The sequence below is a fragment of the Pongo abelii genome, chromosome 6 (genome assembly GCF_028885655.2).
Source record: "Pongo abelii isolate AG06213 chromosome 6, NHGRI_mPonAbe1-v2.0_pri, whole genome shotgun sequence".
NCBI classification, from domain to species: domain Eukaryota; kingdom Metazoa; phylum Chordata; class Mammalia; order Primates; family Hominidae; genus Pongo; species Pongo abelii.
The window spans coordinates 22,009,615-22,031,558 of NC_071991.2; the positions used below are offsets into that span (position 1 = coordinate 22,009,615).

Consider the following 21,944-nt stretch of genomic DNA (forward strand, 5'->3'; position numbering starts at 1 on the left):
AGACCAAAGACTTGATAATCTTTTTTTAAATTTATTTAAATTTTTTTTTTTTTTTTTTTTTTTTTTTGAGACGGAGTCTCGCTCTATCCCCCAGGCTGGAGTGCAGTGGCGCATCTTGGCTCACTGCAAGCTCTGCCTCCCGGGTTCACGCCATTCTCCTATCTCAGCCTCCCGAGTAGCTGGGACTACAGGCGCCTGCCACCACGCCCGGCTGATTTTTTTTTTTTTTTTTGTATTTTTTTAGTAGAGACGAGGTTTCACCGTGTTAGCCAGGATGGTCTCAATCTCCTGACCTCATGATCCGCCGGCCTCAGCCTCCCAAAGTGCTGGGATTACAGGCGTGAGCCACCGCGCCCAGGCTAGTGAAGTGAAGCAGTAGGAGTAGAGAGGGGATAAAAAAAATCTTAACAGCAGCCAGAGGAAAATGACACATTAGGGTTAGGGTGATAGCAGATTAAAAATTTTTTTTAATTAATTATTTTTCAAAATATAGAGATGGAGTCTCACAATGATGCCCAAGCTGGTCTCAAACTCCTAGCCTCAAGTGATCTTCCTGCCTCAGCCTCCCAAAGTGCTGAGATTATAGGCATGAGCCACTGCATCCAGCCTGATCACAGATTTCTAATCAAAAACTGTGACAGCCAGAAGTCACTGAAATGACATCTTAAAAGTTCTGAAGGAAAAGATCAATCAACCCAGTGAAATTATCCTTCAGGAATGAAAGGAAATAATGACATTCTCAGCTAAATGAAAATAAGAGAATTTGTAGCCAAGAGACCTGTTCTCAGAAAAGTGCCAAAGGAAGTTCTTCCTGGTGAAGTAAATGATAAAAAGGACACAGGGCACTTCAGGAATAGAGAGCAAAAGAAATGATGACAAAAAGACTATTTTTGTTCTCTTAAGCTCTTTAAAATATGTAAGAATATAGAAAGTAAATGTAAAAACACTACTAACAGTATGTAGATTATATGTTTCAATGTATGTAGATTATATGTTTCAATGTATGTAGATTATATGTTATAAATACAACCATAACACAAAAAGAAGGTAAAGAGACTTATATACACTAACTGGTCAAATATTAACTCTGGACTATAAATGGTCAGGCATGCATATTATTATCCTTACAGTAACTACTAAAAACAAAAATAAACAAAAAGATTCAGCCAAAAGGCTACAAATCTTTTTAGCTTTATAGATATAGAAAAAGCAAGTGACAACATTCAACATCCAATCTCTGCAATTTGAACTCCCTAAACCTGGTAAAAGACATCCATGGAAAACCTAAACCAGCATCATACTTAATGGTGAAGGACTGACTGTTTTCCCTTAATATCAGGGACAAGATGAGGATGTCTGCTCTCACCACTCCTACTCAACATCGTCCTGGAGGCCCCAGCCAGGGCAATGAGATAAGAAAAAGAAGGAAAAGGCATACAGATGAAAAAGAAGTAAAACTCTGTTTGCAAACACCATGACTTTCTCCATAGAAAATCCTAAAGAATACACTAAAAAAGTTCCTAGAACTAATAAGTGGATTTATCAAGGCTGGAGGGCATAACACCAATATAAAGTCAGCTGTACTTCTATATGAGCAATCAACAACTGGAAATGAGCACCATTTACAATAGCACACAAAATTATGAAATAGGTATAAATCTAAAAAAATTTGTGCAGAACCTGTATGCTACACTGTTTTCACAGACTAGAAGGTTCAGTATTGGTGGGTTGTTTTTTTTTAACCTTTGACTGATCTTAAATTATTATTATTATTAAATTTTTTTTTTTGAGACAGTCTTGCTCTGTCACCAGGCTGCAGTGCAGTGGCGCAATCTCGGCTCACTGCAACCTCCATCTCCCAGGTTCAAGTGATTCTCCTGCCTCAGCCTCCCGAGTAGCTGGGACTACAGGCGGCCCCGTCACCACACCCGGCTAATTTGTTGTATTTTTAGTAGAGACGGGGTTTCACCATGTTGGCTAGGATGGTCTCGATCTCTTGACCTCGTGATCCACCTGCCTTGGCCTCCCAAAGTGCTGGAATTATAGGTGTGAGCCACTGCGCCCGTCCGATCTTAAATTATTAATATTGTCAAGATGTCAATTCTCCCCCAAAACTTGACCTACAGATGTAACGCAATCCCAATCAGAATCTCAGCAGGATTTGTTCCAGATATCAACAAGTCAATTCAAAAATGTATACATAGGCCAGGCACAGTGGCTCACACCTGAAATGCTAGCACTTTGGGCAGCCAAAGCAGGAGGATCACCTGAGGTCAGGAGTTCAAGACTAGCCTGGCCAATACAGTGAAACCCCATCTCTACTAAAAATACAAAATTGGCCAGGCACGGTGACTCACGCCTGTAATCCCAGCACTTTGAGAGGTCGAGGTGGACAGATCACCTGAGGTTGGGAGTTTGAGACCAGCCTGATCAACATGGAGAAACCACGTCTCTATTAAAAATACAAAACTAGCCAGGTGTGGTGGCAGATGCCTGTAATCCCAGCTACTGTGGAGGCTGAGGCAGGAGGAATCACTTGAACCCGAAGGCAGAGGTTGCGGTGAGCTGAGATTGCGCCATTGCACTCCAGCATGAACTCACAACAGTGAAACTCCATCTCAAAAAAAACCAAACCAAATGAAAAAAAAAAAGGGCTAGTTTTCTTCTCATGTAAACTCTTGATGTATGACGTTTTCAATTTTAAAAGGTTGAACTCATTCCAGACCAAGAAAAGGAACTGGAAACTACAAGAACTCACAGAAGATGATCAAGCCACTTTTGCCTCAAGCAAACACAAACGTCAAAGGACTTCATTGATCAACTTTATAAAAAATACTTTAACTTGTCAACCCTACTTTTCATCCAATTTGGTCTGAATTCTGGGAGTGGGGGTGATGCGACATGTTATACAAACTGGGACTCCAAGAAAAGATTTTTTTTTTTTTTGAGACAGAGTTTTGCTCTTGTTGCCCAGGCTGGAGTGCAATGGTGCAATCTTGGCTCACCGCAACCTCCGTCTCCCAGGTTCAAGCGATTCTCCTGCCTCAGACTCCCTAGTAGCTGGGATTACAGGCATGTGCCAGCACGCCCAGCTAATTCTGTATTTTTAGTAGAGATGGGGTTTCTCCATGTTGGTCAGGCTGGTCTAGAACTCCCAACCTCAGGTGATCCACCCGCTTCAGCCTCCCAAAGTGCTGGGATTACAAGCATGAGCCGCCACGCCTGGCCAAGAAAAGATTTTTAAACCCCATTAAGATTTGTTCCTCATGGCACATGTATACATATGTAACAAACCTGCACGTTGTGCACATGTACCCTAGAACTTAAAGTATAATTTTGAGAAAAAAGATAAATAAAAAAAGAAGGAAGAAAGGTCTTCTGCATTTACCCATTCAAACCAGTTAGTACTTGATTAATATAATATTTCAATTCTGTCTTGTTTTTTCCCCATTTCTACCACATTATCACATTTCCTTCCTTTCAAAACAATTTATTTTACTAATATTTTGAGATCAGCTCATGACATTTAATGTTCTCAATAATTAGAGAAGAATTAATTTGGTTAGCCTAGAATACACTCACTTGTGTTTCTAAATTAGTAAGCTCATTTTCATCTAGATAATGGGAGGCTAGAGGGGTCCTGCTTTAAGAGTAGAACTATTGGTTCTACCAATTTTGGCTGGGAGGCACTGTGTCTGTAAGAACCAAGTGGCCCTGATACTCAGCTCCTGGTGTGAAGTGCTTTGTAAAGTTTATCTGAATTGAATCAGTAGGGAAGAAGCAGTGTTAATAACACAGAAATGGTTGGCCCTGTTCACCTTAATGGTTAATAAATAAGGTTGCATCATTTATGGCTTCTAGAGTCCAAAAAGGACATCTACACATATTGTTTCCATGAAGACACCACACTTCATCCTTTCCCCAGCCTTGTGAGTTTAGCAGATGACCCTTATTCAGTGGTGAGGATAATGAAACTCAGAGAGGTCAAATACCTTTTCCAAGGTCATGGTGCTATAAGGGGTAGAAACTGGACTACAGCCCAGGTTCCCCGATTCCAAGCTTGTTACGCTGTGGTCAGATGCTAGCAGTTGGGAGTTAGCAGATATAAATAAACTGTATTTTGGCCCATTTGATTGAGATCTCTACCCATGACCTAAATTTGCCTTCTTTTCCATGAAGCATTTCCATTTCCCCTCACCCGTCTTTTTTGAGAATGTAAATTAATCTCTGCTAATTTTGCAGAATAAGCAGGCAGAGTAATACGGTATCACTAGGATAAATGAACTTTCTTCATTTATTAAAAAAAAAAAAAAAAAGATTTGTTCCTTACTCTAGTCCCTATGTCTAACTTTCAGTTGTTTCATCTCCAATACTATAATCCTTCTTTAAATCCAAACCCAGCTGAATATCAATACACGGTTACTACGAATGTAGCAAGTATCATTTCACCATGTGTCACTCTCTTCCTACTTAAGAGATTTACTTACTTGGTCAACTTGTGGCTTTTCAATGCTGTGAGAAATTCTCTGACAATCTCAGGACTCTGGTGCCTGCATGGTGTTTTTGATATGTATTTTAACGTCTGGCAAAAAAAAAGAAAAAAGCCAAGCATAAGACAAAGAACTGTGAATGAGAAAAAACGAAGGCAATGGCTGTAATTAAAATTCTAAAATTTTGTTTGTAAAAATCCTGTAGACGCTGGGCATGGTGGCTCACACCTGTAATCCCAGCACTTTGGGAGGCCGAGGTGGCCAAATCACCTGAGGTCAGGAGTTCGACACCAGCCTGGCTACCATGGTGAAACCCCATCTCTACCAAAAATACAAAAAATTAGCTGGGTGTGGAGGTGCACGCCTGTAATCCCAGCTACTAGGGAGGCTGAGGCAGGAGAAACACTTGAATCCAGGAGGCAGAGGTTGCAGTGAACCAAGATCGCACCATGGCACTCCGGCCTGGGTGACAGAGTGAGACTCTGTTTCAAAAAAAAAAGAAAAGAAAACAAAAAAGAAAAAAAAATCCTGTATAAAACAAAAAGGCATTCAGGAGAACCAATCTTTGTGTAACTGGAATTCCTGAAAGAGAAAACCAGTAGCTAGAAGAGGAAGAATAATTAATGAAATTTTAGGAGAAAACTTTTCTGATCTCAAAAAAAAAAAAAAACCTCAATCTGACAATTATGTTATGTTTTGAACAATTTTTTTAAAGAGGGGGAACCCAAAGAATAAAATAAATTGCCATGAGTCTACATGGTATATATATGACTGAATAAATAAACGGGTAAGAAGAGACAACTTTTTCTTTTTTTTTTTTTTGAGATGGAGTCTCGCTCTGTAGCCCAGGCTGGAGTGCAGTGGCACGATCTCGGCTCACTGCAAGCTCCACCTCCTGGGTTCACGCCATTCTCCTGCTTCAGCCTCCCAAGTAGCTGGGACTACAGTCGCCCGCCACCATGCCCGGCTAATTTCTTTTTGTATTTTTAGTAGAGATGAGGTTTCACCATGTTAGCCAGGATGGTCTCGATCTCCTGACCTCGTGATCCACCCGCCTCGGCCTCAGAAAGTGCTGGGATTACAAGCATGAGCCACCGCACCCGGCCAAGAATGAGAAAAATTTTTAAATCACTCTCAGGCAATTGTACCATAGTCATAACTACTGCAGGAAAGACCCACCAATAAATGCTAAAATTGATGGTTAAAAGCGTAAGCAAAGGGTAGGCTGTTTTCCTAGCCGCAAAGCATCTCCCACAAAATATCTTTTAATTACTGTGGTGGTTTTAACATACATCCACAAATTCTTTGATATCCCTCCCTTCAAGAGGTGGAGCTTAATCCCCCCGCCCCCCTTCCCCTTGAATATGGACTGAACTTGGTGAATCCTTTCATCTTTTTTATTTATTTATTTATTTATTTGAGACGGAGTCTTGCTCTGTTGCCCAGGCTGGAGTACAGTGGCGCAATCTCGGCTCACTGCAAGCTCCACCTCCCGTGTTCACGCCATTCTCCTGCCTCAGCCTCTCTGAGTAGCTGGGATTACAGGCACCCGCCACCACGCCCGGCTAATTTTTTGTATTTTTTTTTTTTTTAGTAGAGACAGGGTTTCACCGTGGTCTCGATCTCCTGACCTTGTGATCTGCCTGCCTCGGCCTCCCAAAGTGCTGGGATTACAAGCGTGAGCCACCATGCCCGGCCAAATCCTTTCTAACATAATGTGGAAATGAAGAAACAGTAGCTTTACAGTGGAGAAACCAGGCAGATACCATCTTAAGCAAATGACCAAAGTTAACAACATCACCCATAAGAAACATCGATATCATGTACCCCCAGAAATCATGACACGAGAAGGGGAGACTACCTCTGTGGTACTCTTCCTCAAAAGCCATAGGTTCTGTGTAATCATAATAAAACATCAGACAATCACAAATCAACAGACATTCTACAAAATACTTGACGAGCCTTTGGAAGTGTCACGGTCATGGAAGATAAAGGAAGAGTAAGGATACAGATTGAATCACATTATGGGGACATGTTAACTAAATACAAAATGGTATCCTGAACTGAATCCTGGAACCCAGAAGACAGCAATGGGAAAACAGGGTATTCAAATAAAATTTAAGCTTAGCTTAATAGTATGTACCAATGTTAATTTCTTGGTTTTGATCACTGTACTGTGGTTATGTAAGATATTAACATCAGAGAAAACTATGGGAAGGGTACATGAGAACTCCCAGCACTGTCTCTACAACTTTTATGTAAGAGAAAAATGGCTGGGCACGGTGGCTCACGCCTGTAATCCCAGCACTTTCTTTACGTTTATGTAATGTAAGAGAAAAATGGCTGGGCATGGTGGCTGACGCCTGTAATCCCAGCACTTTGGGAGCCAGAGGTGGGCGGATCACATGAGGTCGGGAACCAGAAACTCTGTCTCTACTAAAAATACAAAATTAGCCAGGCGAGGTGGTGCATGGCTGTAATCCCAGCTACGCGGGAGGCTGAGGCAGGAGAATCGCTTGAACCCGGGAGCCAGAGGTTGCGGTGAGCTGAGGTTGCGCCATTGCACTCCAGCCTGGGCAACAAGAGTGAGAATCTGTCTCAAAAAAAAAAAAAAAAAAAAGAAAAGAAAAATGATTTCAAAATAAAAAGGTTTTTCTTTTTTTTCTTTGATTTGCAATGGTGTGATGCTTTCTCATGATTACACAGATTTTGTGGCTTTTGAGGAAGAATATAGATATAATTTCGGAGGAATTATAATTACTTATTTTGGAAGGAATCTCAAACTTGAAAAATAATAGCCTTAAGCGTGTAAGTTCCCAGCACTTTGGGATGCTGCAGTGGGAAGATCCCTTAAGCCCAGGAGTTGGAGAACAGCCTGGACAACAACAACAAAAAATAGCCAGGCATAGCCGTGGATGCCCATAGTCCCAGCTACTTGGGAAGCTAAGCTGGGAGCATCACTTGAGCCTAGGAGGTTGAAGCTGCAGTGAGCTGTGCTCCCCTTTCAAGGAGAAGTGAGGGCAATCTTTACACTATTCCTTCTAACTTTGTAGCTGGCTAAACTCTAAACTTGACCAAACTCCTCTCACTTTTATAAACAGAATAAAAATCAGGTTAGAGTAGGCTGGGTGCAGTGGCTCATGCCTGTAATCCCAGCAGTTTGGGAGGTCTAGGCGGGCGGATCACGAGGTCAGGAGATCGAGACCATCCTGGCTAACATGGTGAAACCCCGTCTCTACTAAAAATACAAAAAATCAGCCGGGCGTGGCGGAGGGCACCTGCAGTCCCAGCTACTCGGGAGGCTGAGGCAGAAGAATGGCATGAACCCAGGAGGCGGAGCTTGCAGTGAGCGAAGATCACGCCACTGCACTCCAGCCTGGGCGACAGAGCGAGACTCCGTGTCAAAAAACAAACAAACAAAAATCAGGTTAGAATAAAACTATTCAGATCATATAAAAAGTGATCTTGATTTCAGCTGCCAGTCATTGGGAGAATAAACCCCCCTCCCTCAATGGTACTTTAGGTAGGTCTACCAGAAGCCCAGCCTTACTTCATAGGTGATAGTGTTCAAGTTCTGTTGCCCAGAGCTGTGTTTATTCTTTCCACTTTCTTTACGCTGCTCTTTCAGATCAGTTAGTAACTGAAACACCTAGGAGGAGATACAAAAAAGACATTTATGAATAAATTTGAGAAATATATCTATCCAAGGTCGGTGGTTTTGAAGGATAAACAGGAAAGTATAGTACTTCCTTTCACCCGCCCATCACCCAGCTTCCAACTCTTGGATTTGAGCAAATATGAGTCCCAGAGGCATATTACATTTTTTAAAAATGTTCTTTTATATAAGCCAAATAATCCAAATTCATTAATTTACTTAAAATATTTCAAATATTTCCTATCAATATGTACATCACTAATCTCCTCTGATCTCAAAAATATACTATTTGAAAGCAGATTTTCTTAAAGCAAATATTTTGTTAAAAAAGAATTCTGGGTCCGGGCATGGTGGCTCACGCCTGTAATCCCAGCACTTACGGAGGCTGAGGTGGGCGGTTCACGAGGTCAGGAGATCAAGACCATCCTGGCTAACACGGTGAAACCCCATCTCTACTAAAAATACAAAAAATTAGCCGGACGTGGTGGCGGCGCCTGTAGTCCCAGCTACTCGGGAGGCTGAAGCAGGAGAATCACTTGAACCCGGGAGGCAGAGGTTGCAGTGAGCCTGGATGGTGCCACTGTACTCCAGCCTGGGTGACAGAGCGAGACTCCATCTGAAAAAAAAAAAAAAAAAAAAAAAAGAATTCTGCTTCTCTAGTACAAAAATCTAATAATTTCTTCCTGGAAAAGAAAAATTTTGAGGCAAGTGATAAGACAGAGTTTACCCCCCAAAAAAGAAAGGAAAAAATGCTATGGATCTTTAGAAGCAAACTTTCCCACAAGGATAAAACATACATGTATTAGTGCTGGGGGCAGGGGGGAATCTCAGTCTCATTCCTGTTTTAGAGATTCTACCACAGAAGTGAAGAAAACGCAGGCTCACACACCATCACCAGATACAATGCGACCCCTCTCATCTGCTGGTCCTTTCAGAAATAGTGGCATGAGATCAATGAATGCAATGTTTCCCCAACAGGTAAAACACCCAAACACCTAGCAAAGTCCAAACTGGACAAGGAGGCTCCTAAAAGCCAAAGGCTTGGCCAAAAACCATGCAACCATTTCCTTCCTGTTCTAAGCTGCAACCACTTAAGACTGAGCCTTTAGGGAGGAAAGAATATGGCCAACTCTGTTTATTCCACTACCTTCTTTTTTGTGGGGCGGGGGAGGCGATCACCACAAGCGGGGAGGTTTCTTTCTTTTTGCTGTCTTACACTCTGGGAGCTTTTATTTGGGGACACGGTCTCAAAAGCTGTCTCCCAGGCTGGAGTACAGTGGTCATCACTGTAACCTCAAACTCCTGGGCTCAAGCGAACCTCCCCTCTGCCTTCCAAGTAGCTAGGACCATAGTAGGTGTTTGCTACCACGCCCAGCTAATTTATTTATTTATTTATTTATTTATTTATTTAATTTATTTATTTAATTTTTTTTGAGACAGAGTCTTGCTGTCGCCCAGGCTGGAGTGCAGTGGCACAATCTCGGCTCACTGCAGGCTCCACTCCCCGGGTTCATGCCATTCTCCTGCCTCAGCCTCCCCAACAGCTGGGATTACAGGCGCCCGCCACCTCGCCCTGCTAATTTTTTGTATTTTTAATAGAGACAGGCTTTCACCGTGTTAGCCAGGATGTTCTTGATCTGCTGACCTCGTGATCCGCCCGCCTCAGCCTCCCAAAGTACTGGGATTACAGGCGTGAGCCACCGCGCCCAGCCGCTAATTTATTTTTTTAAGAGCTGGGGGTCTTGCTAGGTTTCCCAGGCTGATCTCTAACTCATAGCCTCAAGCAATCTTCTCTCCTTGGCCTTCCGAAGGGCCGAGATTACAGGCGTGAGATACTGCACTTAACCTACTACCTTCTAGACCTCCTGAGTCTTCCTGAGTTTAGACTCTAGCACGTGGAAAATTCACAGTCAAGGTATAAATGGTTCTTTCTACACCTGGAGTGAGCCTATCAGATGGTTTTGCTAGTGCCAAATAGGAAGCAAAAATGCTGGAATATCTCCTCTCTTACCAGCCTTTTTCCTTCTTTTCCTTTCTCCAGCAATCCCACCCTAAGCCCAAAAAATTCTACATTTCTTAATTTCTACTATTCAGAAAGGTGAGTCAACTAAACTCACTGTCTTTTTTTATTTTTTAAGTAGGGATGGGGTTTCACCATGTTGGCCAGGATGGTCTCGATCTCCTGACCTCGTGATCTGCTGGCCTTGGCCTCCCAAAGTGCTGGGATTATGGGCGTGAGCCACCGCGCTCGGCCTAAACTCACTTTCAAAATAAGGATGTTAATACCCATAAGACTATTTGCAATGTACAAAAGCATTATAAATATATAAATATATCAAGGGTGATAATTAGGAAAAATCATAAAAATTTTAATGGGAAATTTTGCAGACAGAAACAGCCTTAAAATAGATGCTTCTATCCTATGACTACATCCCAAATGATGATCTAGAATCTTTGAGATTTAGGGAAGGTTGCCCCCTCTAAATTAAGAGTCTTCCCAGCTTCCCTGAAGTACTATGTATAACGTATCAAGCTTACACTATTCCAAGGTCCACCAGATGTTGCCATGTCTTATTTTAAAGTGGAAAATCCAAATAAATTCAGTCATTTCTTTTTTCTTTCTTTTTTTTTTTTTTGAGACAGAGCCTTGCTCTATTGCCCAGGCTGGAGTGCATTGGCGCATCTTAGTTCACTGCAACCTCCGCCTCCTGGGTTCAAGTGACCCTCCTGCCTCAGCTGGGATCCGAAGTAGCTGTGACTACAGGCATGTGCCACCACACCCAGCTAATTTTTGTATTTTTAGTAGAGACTGGGTTTCACCATGTTGGCCAGGCTAGTTTTGAACTCCTGACCTCAAGTGATCCACCCGCCTCAGCCTCCCAAAGCGCTGGGATTACAGGCGTGAACCACTGCACCCAGCCTGAATTCAGTCATTTCTAACCAAAATGAATTTAACAATCTCAGGAGCAAAGGGCAAAATATCAGAGAGGAAAATGTAACAGTCCAATTTACCTCATAGTTACTGAGAAGTGCAGAATTGGCATCCTTCCTGAAAAAGAAAAGTAAGCTATCATCAGTCTGGGCTCACACCCCTTTCTGGGTATCAAATTCTGTAAAAGAATTCCTGTCAAGATATAGTAGTCCACTTTTTGAATTTAGGGACTACAACCTAAAATTGAAACTGAGAAACGTCCTAAGTCCAACATTGTTTAGCTAGCTGTGGGCAATTTCAGAGCAGACTTGAGAACAAAGTGCTGTCCCATCCCACAGCCATGTCCTCTCCCCATTACTATCTGCCTCCCATCAGCTATTGACATCTTGGGCAGCCACGTCCTCCTGCTGAATCAACAGAAATGGCCCACTTAACACTAATGTCACCACTGAGAATTCCAGCCATGGTCAAGTATCCTGCCAAATATCCACCATGCTCCCAGGGTGTTCACCACCTACGTCAACTCAACAGGTACAGTCAGGGTGGCAAGCAGTGGCCAAAAGCCTGGTTCCCTGTGTAACAGTTAATCCAGGCAATATGCCATCTTTCCTGAGTGAAGAAACACAACAATGTGACGTATATTAAATCACAATCGATCCACTCCACAATAGCATATCAGAAAGCATTGTTTTCAGCAGTCTGGAGGCAGTGGAGTGTGACAAAGAACATAGTTTTGAAATCAGATTTCGGTTCATGTTCTAGCTCTGCCATTTATGTGCTGTGAGAATTTTAGTTAAGTTAATTACTCCCTAAGTTTTCCTTCTAAAATAAAAATGGGATGAAACTAGTATCTAAAAGTATGGCCTGGATTCTAAATCCAGCTCCTGAGTTCTTTGGCCATGTGAATCTGGGCAAGTTACTTAATCTCATTATGCTTACATTTCCTATCTATGAAATGGTAACTACAGTATCAACCTTGTAAGACTGTTCACAGGGTTCACTGGAAACACATAAAGTACCTGGAACATAGTAAGTGCTCAATAAGCACCAACATTATCATTACTACTATCTGTGCAACTACCACTACCACCAGCTCCTCCTACCTCATCAAACTGTTATGATAAAATGAGAAAACAAATTTTAAAAGTTTAGAATAGTTCTTGGTACTTGTATTAACATCTCCATAATGGAAGGCTATTATTTGTAAAAGATATTATCTCAGTTAATTCTCACTGAAAACCCTGTGATGTAGGAGCTATTCGTATGATTCCTACTCTATAGAGATAAAGCACAAGACTCAGAAATTAAGTAACTTGCTCAAGGTCACACAGTAAGAAGTCTAAATAAAGTGGAAGGTAACTATGGAACTGTGGGAAATGAGACTGAACTGGATGAATGGAAACTGGTCATGCAGAATCCTAAAAAATCAGGTGGAGGGGTCTGCACTTGACATAATGTGCAAAAGAGACCCCTGTATGTTCTTAAACCAGGAGTGCGGCGAGATGATCCAAATGATGACTCAAGACTTCAAAAGCATGGGCCAGATAGGTGACTTCCCAGTCAATAAATAAAGCAAAACCAACGGTCGTTCACAAAGAGATAGACCTCGGCCTTAGGTCATCAGCACAGTGATGTCAGCACTATAATCAAATCAGCTCTGTGAAGCTTACCAAATGCTACCAGTGATTCAAGCTACAATTTCACAAAAGTGCTGCTTTGCCCAAATGACCACAAACACACTCAAGTCACAAAGAGTATCATATTTGAAAGGAATCTAACACAGGAAAGACAATGCATAATTAGTGCATGTGACAGAGTTCATTTAAAATTGAAAATGACAAATCAAACCACATGTCATCTTTGCCTGCTTAATCAGGAAATCGGCCCACTGGCTTCCTCCTACCATTGCTTGAAATTGAGTTATAACTCCCTGTGCTCTCCAAAATATAAGGCATTAAAACATTCCTTCCTGGAATACTTGACTGGAGAAAAAATATGAATGTTTTTTCTCTTCAGGGCCAATGGATCCATCCCAGGTGCACTGTTACACTTCATTTCCAAATAATGGCCCCTTCTCTGTCATTCAGAATATTCCACGTCGTGGGAAATTTGTCCTTGGCCATTCCAAGTTACTACCCCACTAAACAAGTCAATAGTGTAATGCAAGAATCCAAAGAACACCCTCTGCCTCTTCTAGAACGAATACAAAGGAGGAAAACTCTCTTTCACATAAGTTTTAATGAATCTGCGTTTTGGGATCAAGAGAACCAACTGATGTTTACACAGGTACTCTGTGTAACAGACTCTGGCTGACAGAAGCTGATTTATCCATTGATTTTATCAGGAAGATAAATTTTTTTAAAACCCAGCTAAATATTCACAGAATAAATGCCAATCAATGTATGCTAGGCCTTTCTTTATTTAATAAAATGTCAAGAGGTAACTTATCTACCTTTTATGAAGTCCTAACGAGCTGTATGTATTGGGGAATTTTTTTAAAGGCAGTTTTTATCCTTGAGAACTTACTGTAACCACCACTAAACGACAGGTTGTTGGAAACAGGATATGGTGAAACCAGACAGACATCAACTTAATCCAGTTATCCAATTTCACAGCACCAATCATGTGACGCATGAGAAAGACACATCCCTCAGAGCAATCCAGCCCCAAGATGTTTAATTCAAATCTATCCATGAGGATATCATCAGAGAATTCCAAATTGAGGAACAGTCTTCAAAACAACTAGGTTAGATTTAGACTCTAAATATCAATGTCATTTGTCACAGTGCCAGTGTCACAAAAAGAAGCTAAGGAAACTTCCAGAGGAAAGGAAATTAAAGAAACATGACAACTAAATGCAATGTGTAGTTCTTCACTGGATCCTGAATTGGGAGGAAAAAGAACACTATTACGGCAACTGAAGGAATGTGAGTTTATATTGCATCTTAATAATAGTAGATTATCAGCGCTAAGTTTCCTGAGTGTGATAAGGTGATTGTAGCTACATACAATGCCCTTTTTCAAGAAGGGGTGAAATGATCTGCTATCTACAACTCTCTAACGGTTCAGTAAAGTAAATGTGTGCACCTGTGTATGGAGAGAAAGCTCATGCCTGTGCAAAAGAAATAAGGGAATGCCAGGCATGGTGGCTCACACCTGTCATCCCAGCTACTCCAGAGGCTGAGACAGGAGGATCGCTTCGGCCCGGAGTTTGAATCCAGCCTGGGCTCAAGTGTCTCTAATCAAAAAAAAGAAAGGAAGGAAGGAAGGGAAGGAGGGAGGAAGGAAGGAAGGGAGGGAGGGAGGGAGGAGAGAGGGAAAAGAAAAAAGAAAAGAGAAAAAGGAAAAGGCAGCAAATATCAGCATCAAAATGTTAACAAGTGGTGACTCTAGGTAACGCGTATACAGGTATTTGGGGCATTCATTTTATTTTTATTTATTTATTTATTTTTGAGAAGGAGTCTCGCTATGTCTCCCAGGCTGGAGTGCAATGGTGCGATCTCGGCTCACTGCAAGCTCCGCCTCCCGGGTTCACGCCATTCTCCTGCGTCAGCCTCCTGAGTAGCTGGGACTACAGGCGCCAGCCACCACGCCTGGCTCATTTTTTTGTAGTTTTTTAGTATAGACAGGGTTTCACCGTGTTAGCCAGGATAGTCTCGATCTCCTGACCTCATGATCCGCCTGCCTCGGCCTCCCAAAATGCTGGGATTACAGGCCTCAGCCACTGCGCCTGGCCCCCCTTTTTTTTTTTTTTTTTTTGAGACAGAGTTTCGCTCTTGTTGCCCAGGCTGGAGTGCAATGGCATGATCTCAGCTCACCGTAACCTCCACTTCCCGGGTTCAAGCGATTCTCCTGCCTCAACCTCCCAAGTAGCTGGTATTACAGGCATGAGCCACCACACCCTGCTAATTTTGTATTTTTAGTAGAGATGAGGTTTCTCCATGTTGGTCAGGCTGGTCTCGAACTCCTGACCTCAGGTGATCTGACCACTTTGGCCTCCCAAAGTACTGGGATTACAGGCGTGAGCCACCATACCAGGCCTCTAAAAGCTTTTTAGAGCTACTAGAACTTAATAGACACATCTAGCAATTATAAACGTAGAAGCTGTTGATCTCTACAAAGCAGTAACTGTCTGCTCTACAGCTAACATTTTGGTATTATGTAATATATTCACATGCAGTCAGACTTCTAGAAACTGCTTACCTATACAAAACTTCATGTTCTCCTGTAGGACTTAGAATAGTACGCATTTTACGCCAGGCGCAGTGGCTCACGCCTGTAATCCCAGCACTTTGGAAGGCCGAGTCGGGCGCATCACGAGATCAGGAGATCGAGACCATCCTGGCTAACACGGTGAAACCCCGTCTCTACTAAAAATACAAAAAATTAGCCGGGCGTGGTGGCGGGCACCTGTAATCCCAGCTACTCAGGAGGCTGAAGCAGGAGAATGGCGTGAACCTGGGAGGCGGAGCTTACAGTGAGCCGAGATCGGGCCACTGCACTCTAGCCTGGGCAACAGAGCGAGACTCCATCTCAAAAAAAAAAAAGAAAAGAAAAGAAAAAAGAATAGTACTCATTTTATTGACATGTGTTTAAAGCAAATACTCCAAGTGCATTTTAAAGACTGTCTAGAAAAAAGTCCAGGGACTTGTGCACACAGAGGAGAGACCATGTGAGAACACAGCAAGAAGTATGCAATCTGCAAGCTCAGGCAAGAGGCCTCAAAAGAAACCAAACCTGCTACACCTTGATCCAGTCTCCAGAACTGTCAGAAAACAAGTTTTTGCTGTCTAAGCCACCCAGTGTCTGGTGCTTTCTAAAAGCAGCCCTGGCAAATTAACATAGCAATGCTTGAGTAAAAAAAAAAAACAAAACAAAAACCAACTGTCTAAATCTATACTACAGGCAGGCAGTTACTTAATTTCCTTAAGTAATGAATTAGATGACTGAAGCTGACTTTCTATTTGACACTTCTTGTAAAATTTGCTTAAAATGGTGAGTCAATGAAATGGATGTAAACAACTACTTGAGGAAACTGAATTCCAAATAAACAGAACAAAATGATCTCTTGGTGGACTTTCCTTAGAAGCAAACACATACACAAATGGCGCATGCAAACAGTGCCTTTTTTTTTTTTTTTTTTGAGATGGAGTCTTGCTCCGTCACCCAGGCTGGAGTGCAGTGGCGCGATCTCAGCTCACTGCAAACTCCGCCACCTGGGTTCATGCCATTCTCCTGCCTCAGCCTCCCAAGTAGCTGGGACTACAGGCACCCACCACCACGCCCGGCTAATTTTTTGTATTTTTAGTAGATATGGGGTTTCACTGTGTTAGCCAGGATGGTCTCGATCTCCTGACCTCGTGTTCCACCCACCTCGGCCTCCCAAAGTGCTGGGATTAGAGGTGTGAGCCACTGCGCCCAGCCAAACAGTGCCTATTAATTGCCATACAGTCAACTCTTACGCAGGCAATGACGAAAAGAATTGCTCAAATTCTCCTATGCCCAACCTATGCTATCAAGTCATGCTCTGAAAACCTAAACTCTGGTACAAGCAAACTGGGCAGCTTCTGAAGTAAATGAACAACTTAACTTGTAGCATTCTCTTGGGAGCTAGCAAATGAGTATCCTCTTTCCAGTCCTGTTACTGGGTTGTTATAGTACCTATTACCCATCTTTTCTAAATATGAGTACTTCCGGCTGTAAAAGGAAAGAAATCCTGACACTACCTCAAAAAGATGGTACAGAGGATAGTGTCTATTTTCCCAATTATATATATTACGTTCAAGAATAAAAGAGTGGACACAAACCTTTCCAGCCATATCAATGATCATTTATAGACAAAGCCAAATAGCAAATACCTTATATATAGAAATACCTAATTTTGCTATATAAATATTTTGCATGGTGGCGCATGCCTGTAGTCCCAGCTAGTCAGGAGGCTCAGGCAGAAGAATCGCTCAAACCCAGGAAGTGGAGATTGCAGTGAGCTGAGATTGCACCACTGCACTCTAGCCTAGGTGATGGAGCGAGACTCCATCTCAAAAACAGAAAAAAAATTGTATGCTTTTACTTGACGAAAATACATTTCCAAGTAATGGTCAAGAAGTTTTTATTTTTAAATTGTCAATCAAATAAAGCATAAATATTCCTCCCCTTTAATAAATTTCTGGGCCAGTGCGGTGGCTCATGCCTGTAATCCCAGCACTTTCGGAGGCCGAGGCAGTAGAATCACCTGAGGTAAGGAGTTCAAGACCAGCCTGGCCAACATGATGAAACTCCATCTCTACTGAAAATACAAAAATTAGCCAGGCAGCTACCCAGGAGGCTCAGGCAGGAGGATTGCTTGAACTTGGGAGGCGGAGGTTGCAGTCAGCTGAGATTGCGCCATTGCACTCCAGCCTGGGTGATAAGAGCGAAACAGCATCTCAAAAAAAAAGAAGAAATTTCAGGTATTATTATTATTATTATTATGTATTAGTTACTTAGTAGATATTTCCTCAATAAGAATTTTAAAAAGTAGCAAAAACTTAGAGGAGTTGTTCATTGTGCCTCCTCCCTTCAGGTTCTGGGAGTGTCTGATAGAGGTACAATATACAGGCATCCCCTGGTATTCATTGGAGATTGGTCCCAGGACCCCCACATACACCAAAATCTGAACATGCTTGTGTCCCAGAGAGCCTTGCAGAACCAGCAGCTAGGAAGCCAGCTCTCCACATACGTGGGTATATTCTCATCCCTCAAATACTGTATTTTCATTCTCTGCTTTTGGTTGCAGATGTGGAACCTGCAGATACGGAGGGCCAACTGCATTTATTTTTTAAAATCTGCATATAAGGAGATCCATGAAGTTCAAGCTCGTGTTGTTCAAGGGTCAACTGTATCTGCAACTCAAGGTTCTGCTAAAGATCCTAAGGAGCAGACTTCCAAAGGTCACGCCTCCTGCTGAAGACCAGGTGAGGACCAGAAGTTAGGCTTCCAGACCTTTCCATTCCAGGGCCCTTCCACTCCCAAATCACATGTCTATCTCAGGAAACCTCATTTTCCCATGAATTACTGGCTGCAAAATTCTTGATTGGTTACAGGAAGTCACTGACTACTTGGCAGAAGTGGACAGGCTGTTACAAGAACAAAATCCCTCGACTCAAACCATTTCACTTAGGAAAATCAGAAAATATACACGCCTAGCAACTAGGATGCTAGCTAATGAATTTATACAGTCGGCTCTCCTTAGCCTCAGGTTCCACATCGTTAGATTCAACCAACCTCAAATGAAAAACATGCAAAAAACATTTTTTCTTTCTTTTTCTTTTTTTCTTTTTTTTTTTGAGACAGGGTCTCACTCTATCGCCCAGGCTGGAGCGCAGTGGTGTGATCTTGGCTCACTGCAAGCTCCTCCTCCCGGGTTCACGCCATTCTCCTGCCTCAGCCTACTGAGTAGCTGGGACTACAGGTGCCCGCCACAGCGCCTGGCTAATTTTTTCTATTTTTAGTAGAGAAGGGGTTTCACTGTGTTAGCCAGGATGGTCTCGATCTCCTGACCTCGTGATCCGCCCCCCCCCCCCCGCCCCCTCAGCCTCCCAAAGTGCTGGGATTACAGGCATGAGCACCCGGCTGCAAAAAAAATTTTTAAGAAAATGCTACATTGTTGCTGACATGTACTATGTAGTTAGGCCTAGGATGGCTACCTCTGTACTGAACATGGATAGACTGCTTTTTGTCATTATTCCCTAAACAACACAGTACAACTACTATTTACACAGCCTTTACATTGCATCAGATATGACAAGTTGGTTGATAATCAAACAGTTTTTCCTCTGCTCTCACTCGACAACAATCAATACAGAAGACTTCTGTGACCAAATGTGTGGGGATTTCTCTCTACCAATAAGCAAGCAATCAATTCTGCAGCCAACACCAGCTGGGTACCTTCCAATCCAATTCAATTCAGACACTATCTGAAAACAGTGTGAGATTCCACAGGCTGAGGGCTCAGTCCCAGAAGACTGCCCCTACTTCAGACACCAGTCACACAAGCCAGGGCCTCCAGAACTTCTCAACGGCGGGCTTCAAGCTGCAGTTCCCAAGACCTCCTCTTTAGGCTTCATTAATTTGCTAGAATGGCTCACAAAACACCTACTTAGGTTTACTGGCTTATTATAAAGGATATTACCAAGCATACAGATGAAGTGGTGCACAGGGTGAGGGATGGAGAGGGGACGCAGAGCTCTATGCCCTCCCCAGGCATACCACCCTCCAGAAACTTCCACCTATTAGGCTATCCAGAAGTTCTCTTAGGCGTTTTGTAGAGATTTCATTAGAGAGATGATTGAAGCATGGCCAACCTCACAGTAATTGACTGGACAAAGAGTGTGATCTAATACTAAAAGACTGAGTGCAGACACCCAGCAAGGCCCATCCAGATTCTCCTTGGCCTCTCTGGTCTCCTTGGCCCCGCTGGTTCAGGTAATCTTAACAGTCATTTCCGTAGACCAGTGAGGATGAAAGCCCAACAGCATGGTTGAGAGAATGAGGGGCTAATCAGCACTTTCAAGAAGTTTTGTTGGGATGGGAAGCAGAAATGGAGTAAGAGGTGGACATGTATGTGGGGACAGAGGATTTTCTAAAATGAATTCACTAAAGCAGGGTTGTATGCTCACAGGAAATGCTCTAGTAAAGAGCATTTACTAGATGTCTTGGACTAGAGTAAATTATATGAATAGTTTTTTAGGTTGCAGATGAAATCCCATCAGTGGGTTGCAAAATTAATTCAGTGGGTCAATCTTTTTTTTTTTTTTTTTTTTTTTAAGACAGAGCCTTACGCTGTCACTCTGGCAGGAGTGTAGTGGCTCGATCTCAGCTTATTGCAGCCTCCTGGGATCAAGTGATCCTCTCATCTCAGCCTCGTAAGTAGCTAAGACTACGGGCATGAACCACCATACCCAGCTAACTTTTTAATTTTTTGTAGAGACAGGGTCTCCCTATGTTGCCCAGGCTGGTCTCCACCTCCCAGGTGCAAGTGATTCTCCTGCCTAAGCTTCCCAAAGTGCTGGGATTGCTGGTGTGAGCCACCACGGTTGGCCCCATTCATCTTAATAAAAAATAGACAATATGAGAGTGTACTCCACACATTATTGTTTCATGAGCGTTTCATTTCAGTTACACAGACCTATTGTGTTTAAAATAAAAAAAAATCGGAAGGGGCCAGGTGAAGTGGCTCACGCCTGCAATCCCAGGACTTTGGGAGTACAAAGCAGGAGGATCACTTGAGCTCAGGAGCTGGAGACCAGCCTGGGCTGTAGTGAGACCCTGCATCTACAAAACTTTTCTAAAAAAATTAGCGGTGAGTGATGGCGTGGGCCTGTAGTCCCAGCTACTGGAGAGGCTGAAGCAGGATTGCTTGAGTCCAGAAAGTGAGGCTGCAGTGAACCATGATTACACCACTGCACTCCCGCCTGGGGGACAGAGCGAGACCCTGTTTCTTAAGAAAAAACAATTAATTAAAAATGTAAAAATCTGAAATGCCATAATACATATAACCATTAAACATGACGCAAAAGAACATAAAGGAAACTGTATCAAATAATCAGTTCAAAGAGAACACAAGATAGGTAATACCTACAAATTAATATCAACCGTATAAAGCCCACATTCAGAGTAGATGCAAAATCTTCCATTTGCACGAGGCGCAACGAACAAGCATGGAAAAGACCACGTGGAGTTAAACTGTCATAAAACCTTTTACCCTTGCTTTGCACACACACCCACACACCCCGTGCTGTTTCTCTGGTCCCAGTCCTGGTTCACATCCTTCCCTTCTCCACCCAAAAACCAGCCCCTTCCCTCACAGTGTTTACTGCTCCCATCAAACTCTGAGGGCAGCTCTTCAGAGTGAGGGCTCCCCAGGGGCCCAGAGCTGCAAGCAGAGCTCTACCCAGCCCTGATTCGTCTCTCCTCCACCTACTTTCAGGGAGGACAGACTCAGGCCTTTATAGCCTTTTAAGTCCCGGGTCGGATACCAGACTGGGCTCCACCCCCGCACTGTGACCCAGAAACGCTGGTAAATGAATGAGAGAAGGAGGGGGCACATTGAAAGGCAGCCGGACACGGAGGTGCTCGGCCCCGCACCCCAGACACGGCGTGGAGGGGAAGCGAAGGTTCGGAGGGGCAAAGCGAGAGTCCCGTTCGTCCCCGTCACCACCCCGCGGCCCTCCCGGACAGGGCCGGCCCCCTGCCCTCACTCCCGTACGAGGGTCGCCCAGTCCCCACGGCTCTCGGCTCTCAGCGGTCAAACCGTTGGGCTCCTCGGCCGAAAAGGGACGCGCCCGAGAAGACTTACACTTCCATGACGTCCCGCCTCGTCGCCCCTAGCTGCCAGCAGACAAAGAACCTCACACTTCACAGCTGTCTCCGCCGCCACCAACAGCGCCAAGGAGCCAGCTCCGCGCGCCAAGGTGCTCGCTGGGATCGCCGCGCTGCATGCCGGGAGCTTGACGGACCCGGAACCTCGCGCTGCGCGTTCCCCTTTTTCGGGGGGGCAGAGTAGGGGAGTGTCCCTGCATCATTCCACCAGGCCGACTTAAGACTGCTAAGCGTTTGCGGACAGGATTATCTCGTGTCTTCTTTTCTTTTTTTCTTTAACCTTTTTTTTTTTTTGAGACGGAGTCTCGCTCTGTCGCCCAGGCTGGATCTCGGCTCACTGCAACCTCCGCCTCCTGGGTTCAAGCGATTCTCCTCCTGCCTCAGCCTCCCAAGTAGCTGGGACTACAGGCGCTTGCCACCAAGCCCGGCTAATTTTTTCTGTTTTTAGTAGAGACGGGGTTTCACCGTGTTAGCCAGGATGGTTTCAATCTCCTGACCTCGTGATCCG

General features: G+C 43.5%; 1 protein-coding gene across 5 annotated transcripts in view; it reads right to left on the minus strand.

The window, feature by feature from the left end:
• CRCP (CGRP receptor component) overlaps positions 1 to 21,772 on the minus strand; it is a 41,720-nt gene extending 19,948 nt beyond the window's left edge. The window contains exons 1-4 of one of the 5 annotated variants that reach the window (XM_009242749.4): positions 21,414 to 21,772; positions 11,158 to 11,194; positions 8,041 to 8,139; positions 4,488 to 4,582 (exon numbers count right to left, since the gene is read on the minus strand). In XM_009242749.4, the coding sequence (XP_009241024.2) occupies positions 4,488 to 4,582; positions 8,041 to 8,139; positions 11,158 to 11,194; positions 21,414 to 21,421 (239 nt within the window). In that variant the 5' untranslated portion in view covers positions 21,422 to 21,772. Of the gene's footprint in view, positions 1 to 4,487; positions 4,583 to 8,040; positions 8,140 to 11,157; positions 11,195 to 21,413 lie in introns of those variants that run through there. The other 4 variants (XM_009242750.4, XM_063725712.1, XM_054560494.2 and 1 more) reach the window with 4 other exon arrangements.
• Positions 21,773 to 21,944: the final 172 nt, after the last annotated feature.